Source organism: Juglans microcarpa x Juglans regia, chromosome 1D (genome assembly GCF_004785595.1).
Source record: "Juglans microcarpa x Juglans regia isolate MS1-56 chromosome 1D, Jm3101_v1.0, whole genome shotgun sequence".
Classification (NCBI taxonomy): domain Eukaryota; kingdom Viridiplantae; phylum Streptophyta; class Magnoliopsida; order Fagales; family Juglandaceae; genus Juglans; species Juglans microcarpa x Juglans regia.
In genome coordinates, this window is record NC_054594.1 from 38,396,660 (window position 1) to 38,417,349 (window position 20,690).

The 20,690-nt window shown below is 36.8% G+C and overlaps 2 protein-coding genes and 1 long non-coding RNA gene across 9 annotated transcripts; 1 reads left to right on the top strand and 2 right to left on the bottom strand.

Annotated features, from left to right (window-relative positions):
* Window positions 1-1,049: 1,049 nt before the first annotated feature.
* Window positions 1,050-10,186, bottom strand: LOC121250095 (photosynthetic NDH subunit of subcomplex B 5, chloroplastic). 5 transcript variants are annotated; one of them, XR_005937710.1, is made up of 6 exons: window positions 9,885-10,186; window positions 9,742-9,802; window positions 3,563-3,625; window positions 3,426-3,484; window positions 3,014-3,300; window positions 1,050-1,242 (listed from the first exon to the last, which is right to left on the bottom strand). XR_005937710.1 is itself a non-coding variant. In XM_041149042.1 (5 exons), the coding sequence occupies exons 1-5, from the start codon at window positions 10,134-10,136 to the stop codon at window positions 3,070-3,072; spliced, it is 666 nt and encodes a 221-aa protein (XP_041004976.1). In that variant the 5' UTR covers window positions 10,137-10,186; the 3' UTR covers window positions 2,886-3,069. The 5 variants fall into 5 exon arrangements, 1 of the variants encoding a protein (XP_041004976.1); XR_005937704.1 differs by lacking the exon at window positions 1,050-1,242 and adding an exon at window positions 1,270-1,564; XR_005937706.1 differs by lacking the exon at window positions 1,050-1,242 and adding an exon at window positions 1,270-1,575.
* On the bottom strand, window positions 2,599-17,390 carry LOC121250115. Its single transcript, XR_005937715.1, has 2 exons — window positions 17,245-17,390; window positions 2,599-2,858 (listed from the first exon to the last, which is right to left on the bottom strand). It is a non-coding gene; the product is annotated as an uncharacterized LOC121250115 (long non-coding RNA).
* Window positions 11,471-19,937, top strand: LOC121250078 (acylamino-acid-releasing enzyme). 3 transcript variants are annotated; one of them, XM_041149007.1, is made up of 18 exons: window positions 11,471-11,679; window positions 12,994-13,166; window positions 13,284-13,593; window positions 13,856-14,077; window positions 14,162-14,380; window positions 14,514-14,588; window positions 14,919-15,057; window positions 15,459-15,610; window positions 15,707-15,789; window positions 15,864-15,985; window positions 16,085-16,163; window positions 16,928-17,105; window positions 17,757-17,817; window positions 17,947-18,069; window positions 18,421-18,618; window positions 19,152-19,220; window positions 19,476-19,552; window positions 19,681-19,937. In XM_041149007.1, exons 1-18 carry the CDS (start codon window positions 11,549-11,551, stop codon window positions 19,742-19,744), a joined length of 2,475 nt encoding a protein of 824 aa, XP_041004941.1. In that variant the 5' UTR covers window positions 11,471-11,548; the 3' UTR covers window positions 19,745-19,937. The 3 variants fall into 3 exon arrangements, with proteins under 3 accessions (XP_041004941.1, XP_041004950.1, XP_041004959.1); XM_041149016.1 differs by having other exon boundaries at window positions 12,997-13,166; XM_041149025.1 differs by lacking the exon at window positions 11,471-11,679 and adding an exon at window positions 11,685-11,703 and having other exon boundaries at window positions 12,997-13,166.
* The last annotated feature ends 753 nt before the right edge of the window (window positions 19,938-20,690 follow it).

The following is a 20,690-nucleotide window of genomic DNA, read 5'->3' on the forward strand; positions in this document are numbered from 1 at the left end:
AAATAAAATTTTATATTATCATCTTACTTTTATCTTATTAAATATAATATGATATATTTATTATTATTAAATAATAATTTATTGTATAATTATTTATTATTTAATAATAATAAATATGTTATATATTATTTAATATAATTAAAATAAAATAAGAATATGATCAGTAATATTATTCATTTAATAATGATAGGAGGGATCACCTCAGCTCACTTTTTTTTTTTTTTTTTTTAATCTAAGAATAGATGAATACGCATATGATTACACGTGTCCCTGCTCTAATCGTGCATCTGGATTCATTCCCTCGATTTCCTTCCACTTCCACCTCGTTTTGAGAAGAGATGAATTAATACGAAAGTTAAATAAAATATTTTTAGTATATATTTTTTGTAATATTATTTTTATTTAAAATTTGAAAAAATTTAAATTAAAATATAAAAAAACTGATTTATTTATTATATTTTGTAAAAATTTAAAAAAATTATAATGATTAAATTAGATGAAATAAAATGAATTAAATTGAACTGTAAAACAAATGAGGGCTAAGTCTCGCATGCGACAAAGAAAATAGAGCGATTGCAATGAATAAATTTATAGTGACCGATGGAAGAAGACTATTCATCACCAATACTACATTTGAGCCAATACATTATGTACAAAATGAAAATCAAGTCACAGAAGCAGCAAAACATCTGTAGAATATGACCACTAGAAAAAATCTAGATGTGCCATACAGCTTGATTGCAGTTAGCTAAACTCCTTGGTAACTTCGTTTTTCCCTCTACTCACTGCAATTATGTTTTAAGGTTAAGGTTTAAAAGAAAGTAAATTCCTTTATCTTCTTTCCAAAGTGTCAGAATAAGATTACACAAATTTGATGATGTTGCAGGGGTGAGTGACATACTTGACAACTTTTTCCTACAATCCTTGACATACACTCGGGAGTTAAGATTATATGTATTTCCTTCTATCATCCAAGCTGCACCCACAAGTAGAATGTTGTTCATTTTAACTTATCAATATCACGCTCTTTAATGATGACAATAGCTCCATAATTCTAATCTTGTGATAACTTAAATCTTCCAAAAACTGTATCTTTGATAAAAACCCGCTATACAAGTTACATGGGGGAAAAATTACAGGTGTTCTTGAAATAAGCTTTGAAGATCCAAAACATAATCTCAATCATGAGCACATAAGTTTCTTCTTCACCAAGCTATTACTCAAAGGCATACACATTATTTTCTGAAATTACTGAATAAGCAAAAACTCTGAAATGAAGATGAACATCCACGACAAATACTGTCAAAATATGACAAATAGCAGAATTCAGAAGACACGGTATAAGTTGGTAAAGATAGAATAACGAAGTCAGCTCACAGAGCACTCCTCGTGGCTCGTACAGCTACTCAACTGATAAGTAATAATCCATAGCACATTAGAAACTGCGAAATTCAAATATCCTAATAAATAACCATCCCGCATCCCTCCCTCCTCTCTCTCCCAGCTGGCGAATGAAATTTGCCCCAGAGACCTCCAATTATATCATTGCTGCTATGTTCCATCTCTGCAATATGCCTTTCGCAAATTTTATTAATTTAATTTTCTATTAATTATAAAAAAAAAAAGTACCACCTCTGCAATAGCCATTCCACCACCATCATCCATCCATCCACCACTTTTAATCTATGTCATCCACCAAGATTGTTAAACGTATACTTTATATAAAATACTAAAATCTAATATATAATAATGATTCAGAAAGCTGATATTAAGAATAAAAAGAAGATAGAATTAAACCAGAAGGGAAAATTTCAGCAACATTGATAAATTTTGGCCCAAAGATAGAAAAGAAAATAAAAAAACATATTGCAACCATGTACCCTATCCGAATTAGGAAAAACGTGTCAGTACGACGAGTCTAATGCACTAACTAGCATGGTGATGCTAGTAGGTATCACGTTAGATGATTAATCACATCTATAGATGTAATTATGATTCAATCAAGATCTCTTTGAGAGGAGCAGATTGACGATGCTACATTAAAATAAATATTAAACCTTATTTGCCAGCTGACATACTAGGGCATCAGTGCCTCAAGGTAAACCAAGATGGCCAATGTGATGGTCGGGTTGTGGAAGAGATTCCAATTGGGAGGTCATAGGCTGGTCGTAACTGGACAAGGTTTTGGACCAGCATGGATCCCTCAAACACATTTACAAGCATTCTCCACTAATTACAAGGATATTATGAGTAATAAATGCAAACATGGTGAATAGAAACATGAAGATCAAAAAAAAAATTTGCATCCTTTTGCACTTTTCCTTTTTGGGGGTGGGGTGGGGGAGAGCATCAAAATCCACAAGGACTGCCACTGCTATGCACCTTCAGATCGATGCACCATGAATCTCCTAGGAAGCAGCCCAAAACCATAAAAGGTTTGATGAACATAAGGATCACTAACAAACCCTCTTATCATAAAAAAAGGATCCCTAACAAACCTTGGCTTGACTGAGTCAAGTTTAATGAACAATCAAGGTCCATTAAAAAAAGAAACTGGAAATCAAGTATTTTACGATTTAAGCAAACAACTCAAAGAAGGATTGGAAAATGCTAGGGGTTATCATATACATTTTTTATAAGTACTGTTCTCAGGACATTGGGGAATGGACTAATAGACAGAAACAAGCATTTTCAAGCCCTTCTGTTCTCAGATATCATATACATGTTTACAAAGGCCAATAGCAAATGGTATGCAATTGATTGCTTCTTCCAAACTTCTTTATCCTTTTTTTTTTGGGAGGAGTGGGAAAGGCTAGGCTCTGCCAAAGCTCTTTCTCTCTCTCTCTCTCTCTCTCTCTCTCACACACACACACACACACACATCATTTAAAATTTAATGCTTCCTTCTAGAATAACAATCACTTTATTCACTCCATAAACATAACACAATGGAAGATACAAAAAGTACAAGAAAAGAGATTGAAGAAACCTGGGGGAAAGGAAATAACTATACCTCCATTCTCATCTTGATTATGAATTCTCGTGACAATGCAATATGCTAAGGAGATATTATCTCTTTGTTATATCGTCCTTTTTCACAGTGAAATCCCAGAGGTCCCCATATTTCTCATTGAAATCCCATATGCTCATGGTATTGTAGTCAGCTATCAACTTATCACGAGATCCCCTATCCATATTGTATATTTGAGGTTCAAAGTTGTGAGGTTTGTCTGGCTTATCCATCTCAATTATGGTAAATACTGTCACAAACAAGCCTGTTCCGATGAACAAGTAAACCATCTGAAAGACAAGCAATGAGAGAATTATTTCAAAACCATGACAAACTAAACCGTTTTGTTCATTCCAAAGTACATAACAGTGGCTTTAATAATCTTTTGTATGTGCTAAATATGGATTTGTAGTACCGGAACATGCATGAACATCCCAGTGGCAATTGCCGGGAGGAAGAGCCATGAAATTAACCCTGTGAAGAAGATCAACCCAAACGATCTTTAGTAACTCCTACAGTAGCAAATTATAAAAGATCAGTAGTCATTTATACCCTGAAAACCAGTAGGAGGTTCTACTGCCGCAATATCTTCTGCTATGGCTCCCCAAAAGGTTCCTGTTAAAAGCCCAGTAAAAGCTAATCAATGTAAGCAGCCTCCATGATCAGAAAACAAGGATTTATTCTTCAAAAAGAGAGATTGTGACCAAGTCTCACTAACAAAGAGGTCAAACTTAGAGACCCTGAGAAAATTCATATATCTTTTTGTAAAAGAATTGACGATTTGGCAGACTTACATGTAGTTATTTCCTTTGGGACCAACAGGAAAGTATGTTGGGTATTTCCACCTTATGTCATGATTTAAGTCCCCTAAGAAGCTTGAACAATGTTTTCACCTTCTACTCCCCCAGTTACATAAAAAGTTAAAAAACCCACTCTGAGAACAAATGATGCGGCTCCAAGCTGTGCACAAGCCTAACAATTTGCAAAAACGAGAAAGGTGGGAGAGAGGACACCCACTTTCATAATATTTTTAGTTGATATCGTACTCTAGCTGCTCTTTCCCTTATATAGGAAAACTTATAAGAATTAGTGAAGGTGTGTATATTGGCATGCAGGCAAGTATCAGTTAAAAAAAATATAGGCATGGAGGTAAGTGTGGAGGAAACTTGAGGAAATTGAGGCTTTTTAGCAGATGGACGTGAAAGAGATAGCTTGTACTAGCTAGTCATTACTAGTCATCCAGTACCATTCCCTTAAAGTCACTTCCTTTCTTTTCGTCCATGCTACTTTTTTCTTTTTCCCCCCTCCAACTTTGTGGAAGGAAGTTTTTGCTCATTTGGGATTAGCTTGGGTGATGCTGAGAAGAGTAAGTGACCTCCTAGCTTCTTGGAGAGGCATTCGGGACAACTCTCAAATTGCATCCATATGGAAAATGGTACAAATATGCCTATGGTGATACATTTGGAGGGAGAGGAATGATAGAAGCTTTGAAGACCAAGAGCGGTCAATGGAAAACTTTGTTTTTCAATACTTACTCCATTGGTCAATTGTAATTGATTTTCATGGCATGACCTTCCATAATTTCCTTGTATCACTAAACTAGCATCCTTACGCATTGCTCTTGTATATGTCCCGTATACTTGGGCTATTGCCTACTTTTTTATCAATAAAAAATTGTTTACCGATAAAAAAAAATGCATCTAAAGAAGCAGGGAGACCATCGGCGCTAAAGACAACAGCTAAAAAAGATAGAGAGCTGAAAAGATTGACTTGTTCTATTAATTATGATAACAAAGAGAGTAGTAGTGGGAGGGAAAGGTCGAAGGGGCAGGGGAGCTGTTTATTTTATGAAGCCTAGAATCTTATCGTGGAACGTTAGGGGGATCAACGTTGTTAACAAGCGACTTCGTATTAGATCCCTCATTTGCAGTTGGAAGGTCGATATTGCTTGTCTCCAAGAGACTAAGATGTGCTATGTTGACAGAAACATTATTTGTAGTCTATGGGGATGTTCTTGTGTGGGATGGAGTTATTTAGCTTCTTTGAGAGCTTCGGGAGGGGTGTTGCTGATGTGGGATATGAGAGTGGTGGAGTTAGTAAAAGACTATATTGGGAATCATTTTGTGGCAGGGTCCTTCAAGAACATTGAGGATGGGTGGAGGTGGGCTCTCGCATGCATGTATGGTCCCAATGTAGTTCGAGAAATGAGCTCTTTGTGGGGGGAATTGGCGGGTATGCATTATTTATGGGATTTACCTGGTTGTGTGTAGGGATTTTAATGATGTACGTTTCCCGTGCGAGAGGTAGGGGCTACTTATTTGACAAGGTCAATGGAAGAATTCTCGGAGCTGATTTTCGACCTAAACTTGATTGACCTTCCGTTGATTGGGGGGTGTTTCACGTGGTTGAATGGTCGAGGGGGGTCAAGGTTGGACAGATTCCTAGTTTCTCCATCTTGGGAGACACGTTATCCAGACTTATGCCAGAAGAGATTGTCACAGGTATGCTCTGATCATTTTCCCATTTTATTAGATTGCAAGGGCATTCATGGTGGTAGGCGATACTTCAAATTTGAGAATATGTGACTGCAAACAGTTGGCTTTGTGGAAAGAGTGAGAGATTGGTGGGCTTCTTATTCTTTTTATGGCACTCCCAGTTTTATTGTGGCTAGTAAACTTAAAGCCCTTAAGCTGGACCTAAAGAAGTGGAACATGGAGGTGTTCAGACATATGGATGAGCAAAAAAGGCTTCTTTGGAATGAACTGCATTCACTAGAAGATGGGGTGGTTACAAAGGAGTGCGAATTGAGAAAGACTGAGGTGGTGTCTGAGATAGAAAATGTGTTGTTGTTGGAAGAAATTTCTTGGAGACAAAAATCCAAGATAAGGCGCCTCTCAAAGTAGCATTTTTTGTTTGGACTGCTTCCTTGGGCAAGATCCTCACAACGGATAATTTGAGGAGACGAAGGGTGATCATAGCTGATTGGTGTTGTATGTGTAGGAAAGATGGAGAATCAGTGGATGACCTTCTACTACATTGTGAGGTAGCTCGAGGGTTATGGAATGAGGTTTTTAGGAGGCTAGACTTGGATTGGGTTATGTCAGAGTCAGTGGTGGCAATGTTGGCTAGTTGGACAGACCTGAGAGGTAATCAAAGGATCAAGGCTGTTTGGAAGATGCTCCCTATTTGCATCATGTGGTGTGTGTGGCAGGAGCGCAATGAACGGACATTTGAGGATAAAGAGAGATCAATGGAGGAACTTAAAGCTTTTCTCTTTAGAACCCTTTGTACTTGTGCCTTTGCCATTAATTTCAATGGCCAAGATTTCCTTGTATCTATGGTTCCTACGTAGTTAGGACACACCTTGTGCTGCACATGGCTTTTTGCCTATTCTTTTATTAATATACTTTTACTTATCAAAAAAAAAACTTGGTTGAAGGAGGGCGACAGATGCACTAAGTTCTTCCACATAATGGCAAACTCTCACAGGTGTAATAATGTGATTGATGTGCTTCATTCAGGTAATATGGTGCATCAAACCCCGGAGGCTATACAAGATCACATCGTGTATGATTATGAAGATCTCCTCGAAGAGACTGCGGTGTGGCATCCTAAATTGGATGGGTTGTCTTTTGATTAGCTGGATGCTAGTGCAGCTAGATGGTTGTAGAGACCTTTTGAGGAAGCCGGAGTGCTACAGGTGGTGAATGGCATGTGCAAAGACAAAGCCCCGGGTCCGGATGGATTTTCTTTGGCCTTTTCTCAAGAGTGTTGGGACATAGTAAAGGATGACGTGATGCGGGTTTTTCATAAGTTCCATCTTTGCCACAAGTTTGAGAAGTCCCTTAATGCTACCTTCATTGCTCTTATTCCGAAAATAGTGAGGGCCATTGAGTTGAAAGATTTCCGTCCAATTAGCCTAGTTGGCGGGATCTATAAGATCATTTCAAAGGTGTTAGTAAATCGTATGAGTTTGGTGATGGATAAAATTATCTCCAAGTCTCAAAATGCTTTTGTAAGAGGTCGGAAAATCTAGACTCTGTTTTAATTGCAAATGAATGCTTGGATAATTGGTTGAGGGATGGCATCCCGGGAGTCATTTGCCAGCTGGATATGGAAAAGGCATATGATCACGTGCGTTGGATTTTTTGCATATATGTTGAGAAGATGCGGCTTTGGGGATAGATGGTGTGGATGGATCAAACATTGTGTTTCGACCGCTAGGTTTTCCATATTAGTTAATGGCCAACCTTGTGGATTTTTTCAAAGTTTGAGGGGTCTGAGACAACGGGATCTGCTATCTCATTTTCTCTTTGTTGTAGTTATGGAGGTTCTGAGTCGCATAGTGGAGATTGCTGTGAGGAGGGGTTTTCTTGCTAGTTTTGCAATGGGTAATGTTAATAATGAGGCTATATCCATCTCCCATTTATTATTCACGGATTATAATCTAATTTTTTGTGATGCAGACAACAGACATATTCAAGCTTTAAGGACTGTACTATTGTGTTTCGAAGCCGTTTCAAGATTTAAGGTGAATTTGGGTAAGTCGGAATTGGTCCCGGTTGGGGAGGTGGCGAATATTAACCTCCTATCTGAGTTGTTGGGATGCAAAGTGGCTACTCTTCCTATGAAATACCTCGAACTCCCTTTGGGAGCTTCTATTAAAGCAAAAAACATTTGGGACGGAGTCGTAGAGAAGGTAGATAAAAGGTTGTCGGGCTGGAAGCGGCTTTATCTTTCAAAATGAGGGAGATTAAGGCTATGTTTGGATGTTGAACTAAGTTGAGTTGAGTTGAGTTGAGATGATAAAATATTGTTAGAATATTATTTTTTAATATTATTATTATTTTAAAATTTGAAAAAGTTGAATTGTTTATTATATTTTGAGTTGGAATTTGAAAAAGTTGCAATGATGAGTTGAGATGAGTTGAAAGGGGTTGAGGATCCAAACGTACCCTAACTCTCATCCAAAGTACCATTTCTAATCTCTCAACGTACTTTCTTTCCTTATTCCCTTTATCGGTGGGGGTGGCTAATTGGATTGAAAATCTATTTAGAGCCTTTTTGTGGGGAGGCATGGGTAAGGAAAATAAATTTCATCTTGTGAATTGGCAAAAAGTGTGCAGTCCGAAGAAGTTGGGAGGTTTGGGGGTGCCTAACTTGATCAATTTTAATAAAGCCCAACTAGGAAAGTGGGAGATTCCAATTGGAAGGGACTTCGTTGTGGAGAATAGTCGTGGGTCAGAAGTATGGTTGTGAATTTGGGGGAGGGGGGGTGTTCTAAGAAGGGTAGGGAGTTGTATGGTGTGAGCTTTTGGAAATTTATCAGGAAGGGTGGAAGGTGTTTGCAACACATATTAACTTTGAGGTCGGAGAGGGCACAAGAATTAGGTTCTCGTTTGATGAGTGGTGTAGTGAGAGAGCCCTGTCTTCTGTTTTTCCAGGTGTTTTCAGATTCGGTGGAAATTAGCAGGCTGCTGTCTCAGATGTGCTGTGTCAAGCTAATGGTTCTATACATTGAAATATGATCTTTTCTAGAAATGCGCAGGATTGGGAAGTCGAGGAGATAGCAGGTTTTTTCAGCTTGCTTTATTCCAAGAGGATAGGAGGTAATGGGAGCGATAGAATGTTGTGGAAACCTTCAGGGAGCGAGAAATTTTCTGTTAAATCTTTCTACAAGGTGCTGACAAATTATCAGCACATTGCATTTCCTTGGAAGGGTATTTGGAGAGTTCCTGTGCCTCCCAAAGTTTGCTTTTTTTATTTGGACAACAACTTTAAGAAAGATTTTGATAGCTGACAACTTAAGAAAACGGGGGATGGTCGTAATAGAGTGGTGTTACATGTATAAGAACAATGACAAATCGATTGATCATCTTCTTCTACATTACGAGGTGGCAAGGGAGTTATGGGATGGCTTACTTAGTAGAGTTGGGTTGTCTTGGATTATGCCTAAGAGTGTGGCGGAGCTCTTAGCATGTTGGAATAGGCATCATCAGAGTTCTCAACTGACTGTGACGTGGAGGATGACCCATTTGTGCTTATTGTGGTGTATATGGATGGAAAGAAATGAGAGATGCTTCAACAACAAGGAGAGAACTAGGGGGAAATTATGAAATTATTTTGTACTTTCTTTGGTTCAATGGCTTTCGGCTATAGTTTTAAAGGGAGGGAATGTGCATGAGTTTTTGTTTTCTTTTCAGTTTTCTAGTATGTAAATAGGTGTCTCTTTTGTATACGTCATGTGTACATGGGCTTTGCCTAGTCTTATTCAATCAATGAAATTTCTTACTTATAAAAAAAAAATGTGCTCTTTTTGCCTGACTCCCTTTTTATTCCTTGTGAGTTTCGTGAATATCCTCATTCATAGTTTCTTCAAACTATTCTGAACTTCTGTTTTCTGAAATTGTATTTTTTTTTTCCTAGGAGCAAACTTGAAGCCCCAAAAATTTACTGTCAATGGCAGGGTTTGTTAACCGTTCCCCGCATCGTGATCCAATTTCCCATAACACAGGAAACCCAATAGTTTGGAAAATGGGGGATTAAATTCCATACTCCCATGAATTTAAAATCCTGATAAATTTTCGAGCATTATATTTGGGATATTGTCCCTCTTCCTAAAAGAAAAACTCTATGTCCAAAAATAGCCGATCACGACCTCTTCAACATTAAAAAAATAAAATAAAATAAAACTTAATCCCCACTGAACCCACAGATAATGAAGTATATACCTTTCTCTTCGCCTTCGTGATACGTGTGGTGTCCATCGTACTCCCCGTACTTGAAATCATCCTGAAAGACAAAAGCCCGTCAGAAAAAGTCACTCACACACACTGACACTAAAAGAGGAGTGGCTGAAAGTGAAAGACCATACAGGGTCAACACTGTTTATGCCCCAACGGTCAACGGGATCTTCGTTGAGATCGGGCTCGATCTCGGACAGTCCAGCACGGTTTAACTTCGTAGACCTGCGATTCTTCCCCAGGTTCCGGTAAAAACTGGAGGGCAAGGGAACTTGGGTGTTGAGGTTCAAAACCCTAATCCCAGTCCTAATAAATGAATCGGAGCTGAGTTTTGGGGTTGAAACGGCAGAGAGAACTGGGAGCGAGGAAGAGCAGACCGCCATTTTTTTGTTTTATCCTTGGTTTTGGCGATTGGCTATTTGTTCGGGCGTTAAATGCGCGCCTTGCATTCGCAACGGTACGATAATGTTCAAATTGACGGCCGGTCTTCGTAAGTTGGCCTAATGACTAATTATATTGTGACGCGTGTTGGAAAAAAAGTAGCAATTATTGGAATTTGGTGTCCCGGTGTACGTGAGTTGTTCACGATTTATCTTGCTGCCCAGATTGATACGGCCACCGGTCATCTCAGAGGTGAATCCAATGTATTGAATATCGTATCAGATAATGTACCGGTTAAGATACTGAAATGAAATATTTTAGTATTGGTATTGTTTCGAGATAGCGTTTCGGGATAACGTTTCGGGATAGTCGTTCTATAAATAAATTATATACAAATACATATATATATAAATTATAAATAGTCTAGTCTGAATTAAGGGTTAAAAAATAAATTTGTAGTTTGAAAAAACGAAAAAATGAAAAAAAAAAAAAACACAGGCCGAAATATCGGCCGGTACCGGCCGAAATATAGGCCGATACAGGTCGAAATTGAGGTCGGTATGACCGGTACTGGTCGGTACGGCTGATATTTTGGTCGGTATGGAACAGGTATAGTACCTGTACCGACCGGACGGCCGAAACGAAAAATTTCGACCATACCGACCGGTACGGTACGAAATTTAAAACTTTGGGTGAATCTCCTCGCCTCACCCCTCTAGGGTGGTAATAGGTTTTTTATTTTTTAATGTTAAACTTTTAAATAGATTATTAAAAGTAATTTAACATATTTCGTATGAATTTTAAAACTATTTTAAATGAATTTTAAAAAAAATTAAAATTTTTAAAAGACAATAGACTTCACTATTTGATTAACTAATATTTTAAAAAATATTTACGCAAGACTTATCATCATAGCTCGAGTTTGCACATGATATTTGATGGTACTCGAAGTTGTTGAGAGCTGTCCCGCATCACATTGTATAAAATCTAAGCCCCGTTTATTTTGAGATGAGATAAATTAGAGTTAAAGTTAAAAAAATAAGTAAAATATTATGTAAATATATTTTTTACTATTATTTTTATTTTAATATTTAAAAAAATTGAATTATTTATTTTATTTTATGTAAAAATTTAAAAAATTATAATGATGAGATGAAACAATTTTAAAATTCTGAATTTTATTCTTAAAAATAAACAAGGCTTAAATTTATTTAATAGAGTAGCAATATGTTTGGTGTCTCTGTGTCGAATAGCAATTAGCAAAGAACATTTCTTAATTTAATAGCTAATGGCCAGATTAAAAAAGAAAAAAGAAAAAAGTGGGCCATAGATTAGTAGCGTTGGATGAGCACATATCCGAAAGGAGTCGTCCGAAGCCGTAGAAGAAAACAATGCAAAGCAGAAGTGAGTGCCAATGGCCAGGGAGTTATTCGTCACCCCCTCTTGTTGGCGCGTGAACTTCAATTACTACTTCCCTCGCCCTCGATTCTCTCCTCTTATTTCACCTTCTCGCCACCCTCTTTGTGCACCCTCTTCAATCTCAAGGTGAATTCAATCCTCTCTCTCATGGCATCGTGTAACTCTTCTTTCAATGATGCTAAGTTGAATGTTAGTTTTGCTGAACATATTCGCATACTGCCTTATATGAGTGTATCCGTGATATTTCATTTTCTGACCCCTGGGTCAAGGCTTTGTGTGTTTTTCTGGGTTCTCTTCTTATTTTGGTTTTCTGTCTGGATGAATCTTATTTGTGGTGAGGAGTAATATATGGTTTCATTGGTCCCCCCCCCCCAAAAAAAAAAAAAAAAAAAAAGAATCTTATAGTTGTGTGCATAGTTAGAATCGGGCACTCGGTGTTCAGGACATGCAATGGATTACAGAGATTTGGGTATTGTAGACTGCGGTTCTGCATCAGAGTCGTATGAAGTATTGAAGTTTGTGTGTGTGTGTCTATTATTCATATTCAGCAGCTGATTTTGGTTTGGCTTTGAAGAGTGTTGAATGTAAATGCTTGCGTCAAACTTTATTTGAACTGATGTGGAACTGGTTTTGAAATAACCTCTTAAGATCTTGGGAAGCTCAAAAGCATATAAAAGTCAATGTACTGAAAGCCAAGATAATTAGTAATGGAAGCGAGATTGAAGCAGCCGGGAAAACAAAGAGTGACAGTTTGACAGGAAAAGACACAGAAAACGAAGAAATTATTCTTACATGATAAACTTATTATTGTTTATCTGTTATGTATCCAGCAAAATAAGAGATCACATCCAATTGAGATAATAAAGAGTTCAATCAAATTTCTGGCATTAAAAGCGATTGTCTTCTGTTATCCCCTTGCTCTCTGCATTCCGAATTTATTGGTGTATTACTTCTGCCTCCTTGAGGTTAATAATCAAGACATTTGGTTCATTTTCAGATGCTGTCCTATGTTATCCCCTTGCTCTCTGCACTTGTACTTATTAACACCTTGAATCACTTTATTCCATTTCCCATCACCGTTTCCTATACTATTCGGTTTCCATCATAGGAAACACATAATGCATTTGTAGGGGTGATGGGAAGAGGTTAGATATACAAGTATCGTGGTACCTTTATTTAGTTAAGTGCTGCAGATTATATGTGCTCTGAGCTACTGTTTCACCACTCTTCGAACTACCTTGTTTGACTAATTTCTGTGGACATCTAGAACCCTACCTTGTTCTTATAGTTTCCCTCGAATTTTATAATCTTTTTGTTGTTGTTCTCCCAGCCTGGGGTTTTTTCATCTTTTTTTTTTTTTTTCCTGTTTTCCACCCTTTTCCGCCTCGTTATTCTTGCTTGTATCCTATTTATTAATTTTCTTTTTCATTCACCATTTAGTATATTTTCGGCCTCTTTGGCCATGGATGATTCTAAAGCTGGCTCAATAAAGGAAATGCCCCTGGGATTAGATACAACAATGGAGGAAGAATATGCTTCACAGTCTAAGTTACTTCAAGAGTTCACTAGTATCTCCAATATTGACAAGGCTTGGATTTTCAAGTCTGATGATGGTATGACTACTCAGTTAATAGCTTTTTTTTCCCTCCAATTTCTACTCATTTTTCCCTAGCCAAAAAAGCCAACAGGAGTTACTGACAATAATCTTTGCCCTTAAAACTTTGCTGCAGGCACAGGTTCTCAGGCAATGTTTTCACTCAGCCAAGCAAACATTTTGGCAAACAAGAGGAGGAAATTTATTGTTTCCTCTTATATATCTAATGAAAGTAAAAGTTCTGTAAACTTTAGATGGACCCCATTTCCCATTGAGATGGCGGGAGCATCTACAATTGTTCCATCACCATCTGGCTCAAAGCTTCTTGTAATTCGCAATCCTGAAAATGAGTCTCCTTCTACATTTGAAATTTGGGATCCATCTCAATTGGAAAAGGAGTTCCATATTCCCCAATCAATTCATGGCTCAGTATACACTGATGGATGGTAACTAATAAGATGAATATAGTTTATCTGATGAATTTATTTAACTTTCAATTATAACCTGGCATACTATTGACTTTGTTTGTGTATGGTTTTAGTTATAGAAGTTGTCCATTTGTAGGTAATAATGCTGCTCAATGTGCTCATAGCTTGTAGCTGTAGTATTACCGGTTGTACTAGCAGTAATGCTTGTAATACTTCTGTTCCAAAGATATTTGTAGTAAGGCTATACCATCCTCGCCAACCTGGACTCTTAATTTTACAGGTTTGAGGGGGTTTCTTGGAATTTTGATGAAACGCTTATTGCTTATGTTGCCGAGGAACCGTCACCCTCCAAGCCCACATTTAATGACCTTGGATACAAGAAAGGTGGTTCCACCGAGAAGGACTGCAGTAGCTGGAAAGGTCAGGGAGAATGGGAGGAGGACTGGGGAGAAACCTATGCAGGAAAAAGGCAGCCTGCACTTTTTGTCATCAATACTAATAGGTAGAGTTTCATTGCTTTGTAACTTTTATAAGAGCTTTTATTTAGATGGAAGATCTTTAATTCTAAGTTAATTGTGTTGTACAGTGGAGAGGTACAGGCTGTTAAAGGAATTGAGAAGTCCTTGAGTGTTGGCCAAGTTGTGTGGGCTCCATCGACTAAAGGCGCGCATCAATATTTGGTTTTCGTTGGGTGGTCATATGATACAAGAAAGCTTGGTATAAAGTACTGCTATAATAGGCCCTGTGCATTATATGCAGTTAGGGCACCACTTTATGAATCAGAAACCAAGGGACTTGAACTCAAGTGGGTTGCTTTTGTAAAAAGACCCTTTTTTTTTCATTATTACACCTTTCTTCACGTAAATTATTTCATGTTGGTGATGGGGTGTTCTGTCATCAATATATAAATCACTCATTCAGTACATGTAATGTTCCAGAGATAGCTCTACTGAAGACGTGCCAGTGTTTAATCTTACTCAACAGATAACCAGTGCGTTCTTTCCACGATTCAGGTATACTACTAATCTCAAATGGTTTTATGATTGTGATGTTGTTTGACAGGTCAAAAATGCATTTAACATTCTAATCTTTCTTTCTCAGTACTCTTAAGTTGATTGATTTTGGGCTCATGTTTTGATTGTCAAGTGCAATTAAATTGCCTCATAATACGGCTCTGTTATGTATAGAGTACAATATGCTTGTTTCTACTGACATATACAATAAACTGGAAAGCTCCGGAGTGTCTGAACTATGAAGCTATATTAGTTGTTGAATGCATCTACTAAACATACTCTGAACACCAGCTTTGGGACCTGATGATTATGAGTAATTCTTTTTTCCAGCCCAGATGGAAAGTTTCTAGTGTTTTTAAGTGCAAGAAGTTCTGTGGATTCTGGGGCACATTCCGCGACAGATTCACTTCACAGAATTGATTGGCCAACTGATGTAAAGCTGTGGCCATCTGCTAAAATTGTTGATGTGGTGAGTGCCAAAATTCCTTGTTGGGCTTTTATATAAGCATTTACATCTGAATTTTATATTGCTATCATGCACCTTGAGTGCTAATGACAACATGTACTAGACTGAGGTAATCATATGATATTTTCGGATGAGCTGAATTGTTTGATGTGTCTATGTGTTAAACTTAATTTTGATTAGTTTTGAAGCTTCCCAATTTGAAATGTGCATGCAACCTTTCTGGTCCATACTTAACTGCGAGATTTTTTTCATGAAGCTTTTGTAGAGTATTATATATATCATACTTTCTTATAGTATTTGCAATAAATTACAGAGTAAAATGCCTAATTAGACTGCAATTGTTTTCTGTAAATTCCATGTCACTGCACTCATAACTATATATCTTTATCTATAAATCTTTGAAGATTCCTGTTGTGATGTGTGCTGAGGATGGTTGCTTGCCGGGACTTTACTGTTCGAGCTTCCTTAGCAAACCATGGCTTTCGGATGGTTGCACTATGATTATACCTTCCATTTGGGGCAGCAGCCAAGTGATACTTTCTGTGAATGTGTTGAGGTAACTTTAAGGGCTGGTTACAGATGGTATTTTCAGGTTGGCAGATCTTTATAATGTTGTTTGCACAATCAATTCATATCTTCCTTCAAATTACAGTGGGGAGGTATCACGTATCAGCCCTGCTGACTCGAATTTTTCGTGGAATGTTCTTACATTGGATGGTGACAATATTGTTGCTGGTAACATCAAATGCTGATCTTTATCAATGCCCAGTTGGAATAAATGTTTTTACATTGGATTTTATTGTTTGAAGTGTCTAGCAGTCCAGTAGATGTTCCTCAAATCAAGTATGGCTATATTGTTGAGGAAGCTACTAAAGCTGCTGCATGGAGTTGGTTAGACGTATCAAGCCCCATTTTAAAATGCTCTGAGAAGGTTTACTTAAGTTTCCTTTTATTCCATGCAAATCATTTTTGCACATAGAGATTATCCCGAATGCTTGCATCTTTGTGAATGAACGTCTTCATGCTGCAGGTTATATCTTTGCTCTCTTCTCTTCAGTTCAGTGTAATGAAGATACCAGTCAAGGATGTTTCTGATAGCCTGACTAAAGGTATTAAATGCCACTTTGATTTCTTTCTCAAACCTGATCATCCATATTTAATACATTGTTGGGTCATTGGACTATAATTCTTACAGGTCAATGGAAGGAACACTATTGAAAAAGTAGAGAAGACAAGTATTTCTTTTAATCATTTTCTTGACCAGTATTAATCCAAATGTTCAATAAAATTGGGGTTTCATCCTCTCCTATATAAAAAATAATAATCCAGATGAATGTGATTAAGAAGTAATTATGGGCGATACAACTCGCATATAAACTTTAGATTATTACCACTCCATTTCCAGAAGTGAATGATAAACTCTTCAATTCTTGTTGACCATATTTAAGCAAAATGATACTCTTTTATTGAAAGAATTCGAGATTGCACTCTTGATTCATATTTTTTTGTGTTTTAAATTTTCAGATTATTTTTTTTCATACAATATCACCATACCGAAACAACCACTATCTTTAGCTGGTTTTTTTGTCGTTATGTATATTGGGTTGAATACCACAGACCCGCCTTTGAAAGGACCTTTGGGCAGTGCTGTCTTGCGCTAAGTATCTCGCTCTTGAACAAGTGATAGCGCCACTCTTACTCTTCTTTATAACCAACTTTTTTTTTTTTTTTTTTTGTTGAAAACCCTTTGAAAGGGAAATATATTTTCTAGTTTCCTGGTCCTTTACTAGTAACAGTCCGATGTGTTACTCGTAATATTCTTGAGTTATAGAGATTTGGTTTTGATGGCCTGTATGTATTTAATTCATTTCAGGTGCTAGCAAGCCTTTTGAAGCTATCTTTGTATCTTCCCACTGTAAGGAAAGTGATGCATGTAATCCGTTAATTGTAGTCCTTCATGGAGGCCCACATTCTGTGTCGATATCAAGCTTTTCAAAGTCCTTGGCATTTCTTTCTTCGATTGGATACAACTTATTGATCGTAAACTATAGGTATTTTGTTGTAGTCGAAGTAATAAGAGAGGTGGTACTTTTTTAACATAATAATCAGAATCTTTGTCCTCAATACACATTGGGACCTTGGGTTTAACTATCACATTCTGCACCAATCATCAAGAATCTGGTTGAGCACAGTGGATCTCTCTATCTCTCTCACACACACAAACATACATGCACACCTCCCAAAAAAACTTTTTCTTCTCCAGGATGAAGTCCTTCTGTGTTGAGGTGGTGTTGCTTGTAAAGCCACAGCGGCACTACATACCTAATTGACAGGAAAGGGAATCTGACTATTTATGAAGTTGGAAGAAAATAGGATTCAGAAATGAAGATTTTAACCGTAATCTAGACCTATATTTCGACTCATTATTTTAAATTTAAAATGCCATGAGTTTCTTTTATACATTAAGAATGTCAATAAGATTCCTTGAATGGATAAAATCATGTCTTCCATTCACGTTTTGTCTATGTCCAAAGAACAATTCAATGTATGGGTTCTCTCCCCTCTCATGCCACTTGTTCTTTCATTAATTTTTGTTGGGGTCCTTCAGGGTTTTAATTGTCACATCCTTGAAAAGAGCCTCTTTTAACTATCAGATTTGTGTAGTTTTGATTTTGTCTTCTAACATGATAATTTTGTATCAGAGGTTCACTTGGATTTGGTGAAGAAGCACTGCAATCTCTTCCGGGAAAAGTTGGGTCTCAGGTACTTATTACCTATCTAGTTTTGTTATACCTGCTAAAGTAGTTACATTTTTTTTAAATAATTTATTGTTGAGCAGACTAGTTTGGGAATGTCATATCAGTCCTAATCTTTAAGATGTGTTATGGACAGGATGTCAGTGATGTACTGACAGCTATAGATCATGTCATTGACAAGGGGCTGGCCAGTCCATCAAAAATTGCAGTGCTTGGTGGTTCCCATGGTGGCTTTCTGACAACCCACTTGATTGGCCAGGTGCAGTAATTCCACAAATTGAAATTTTTGTTTAGTGGTTTTTGTTAAAATTTTGTTTATCTTTTATGCCTTCCAATTTTTATTTGTTTTTGAGTCTTGCAGTTCTCTTTCTTATTGTTTTTTTATTTATCTGCTGCCAATTGGTGGTTTCCAATAAAGAGATCTCTTCCATCGGTGTTTAGATATGAGAAACGTATGCCAGTCAAACTTAAAAAGTGGGCCTCTTGTTTGCATATGCGGCATGAAAATGCTTAGCAGACTAGATGTTATAATTTGTGACCTTATGTTTATATTTCTTTCTCAACTGAAGGACTCACTCAATACAGATCACATTTGTTTCTAATGCTGCAGGCACCGGATAAGTTTGTTGCTGCAGCTGTGAGGAATCCTGTTTGTAACTTAGCATTGATGGTTGGTACTACAGATATCCCAGATTGGTGCTACGTGGAGGTCTGTGGAAGCAAGGGGAAAGATAACTTTACGGAAGCACCTCCAGCTGAACTTCTGACTCTTTTTTATAGCAAGTCTCCTATTTCACACCTCTCAAAGGTATGCTTAATGGAGGCTTATTACCTTATCAGAAGGTTATTTAGGGCATTTGATAAAAGCAAATAGAATGTAAAGGAAATTCTATATAAAGACAATGCCATATAAAAACTCATTGTAACATAGCTTTGTCCATCTTTAATGCCAACTCTGCTAGGCGTGATAGGATTCATTCTTCAAGCTTTGCTTTGTTTTCACTATTGAATGCCATATTGTATGGGGTAAACATCTTGTAGGTATCAAGTCTACATTCTTCAATCAGGAAACATAAAACTTGCATCTAGTTTCCTTTTAGGGAGTATCCATACTTTTCACAATTATGAGGGTGTTCATATTGGTAGCAATCTGGGTGGCACCACACCACTGAAAGTAGTCCAGATAAGACAAAACCTAGAAATTTGAAGCTCGATTGAGTTTATGGTTTGAGCCTCAGACCAAACTAAAGAGTCGAATTGTTCACCCGTACACTTATATTTAGGAGGTTTCTACTTGAAATAAATGTGGTGTCATTTACTTTAGCTTGATTGTATCTGCAGGTCAAAACACCAACAATTTTTCTTTTAGGTGCCCAGGATCTCCGTGTTCCAGTTTCTAATGGATTGCAAGTACGATATCCTGATCCTCTTTTAAATGATGACTGGCATTGTTGAAGTTTTTATATCAGTTATCTCTGTTGCACAGATAGTCGCTCTGATAGGCTGGAATCAAAACAAAAACTGAGAATGATTGAATATATTTTAGAGTCTGTTCTTCTATTTTTTTTTTTTTTTTTTTTTTTTTTGGTGGGGGGTTTGGAGTGTTTGACTATAGATTGTTACCTTTTATGATTACATAAAGATATTGATGTTCGAAATGTGCAGTATGCCCGGGCACTCAGAGAGAAAGGTGTCGAGGTTAAAGTTATTGTGTTTCCCAATGATGTTCATGCAATTGAAAGGTGAACATTACTCCTAACATGAGCTCCTACATTCTAGTCAATACAACGTATCTCAAAGCTGATGTTGCACAATATCTTGCAGTCTGATGAATTCTCTTCCCCCCTTTTTTTTTGGGCTTGAATTGCAGGCCACAATCCGACTTCGAAAGCTTTCTTAATATCGGGGTTTGGTTCAGGAAGTACTGTAAATAAGCAGGTGTTAGCCTGGCTGTGTTGTGCCCATGGGTTTGGGTTTTATGTCCAAATGTATTGAATGTCGTAGTGACTTTGAAAGAGTGTCGAATCAAACTAATAATAAAAGCATAAAACCCTTCACCTTCATCTTAGAGGTGAACTTATAAGTTTATTATAATAAACTTTAATAAAACTTATGTCATTGTTTGCTCCCTCTAGAACTCTATTGGTTGCTATTTTTAGAGGTTTATATATATATATATATATAGCCCAAGACTTTGTGGCATTTCAAACTGAATAATTTTCCAACATTCCATCAAAAACATTAAACTCAGCTCTGAGTCTCTTACTGCTCGTCTTGTACAAAATAAAACCAATCTAGTCTGTTCCTGTACTATAAACTAATAATGGCGCGAAAAATTATATGAAAAATGTTTAATTATATTTAAGAAAAATTTACAAAAAGAATTTATTTATTTTCATGTTAGATATTGATATGTTGAAAATTATGAAATTTAAAAAGAAAATTGACAAAATAAATTTTGTACGTAAAATTATAAGTACATATATTACTGCTAATATTATATTTGTAAGTTAACATGGAAGATATATCCTCTTCTACACTGTTGTGCATGCTTTTTAATAATGCACATTAGCTTCTTCATGTAAACCTTATATATTTTGTTTAGGGATATATTAACAATAGAATAAACAAATCACGTTTTAATTAACCGTTAGCATCACGTGTATATCACAAACTCAGATACAAAAAACTAAAAATAAATAAATATCAAACATAAAATCTTCTGATATTTGAAGAAATTGGAATTTTTGAGTTTTCTAATTCAAATTGGAAGAGATATATTTTCATTTATTAATGCGTGAAAAATTTACCTTCACTCAAAACAAGTTACTACGGCGACAATTTCTGGCCCTTATCTCTACAACTTGTCGTTACAGTTCT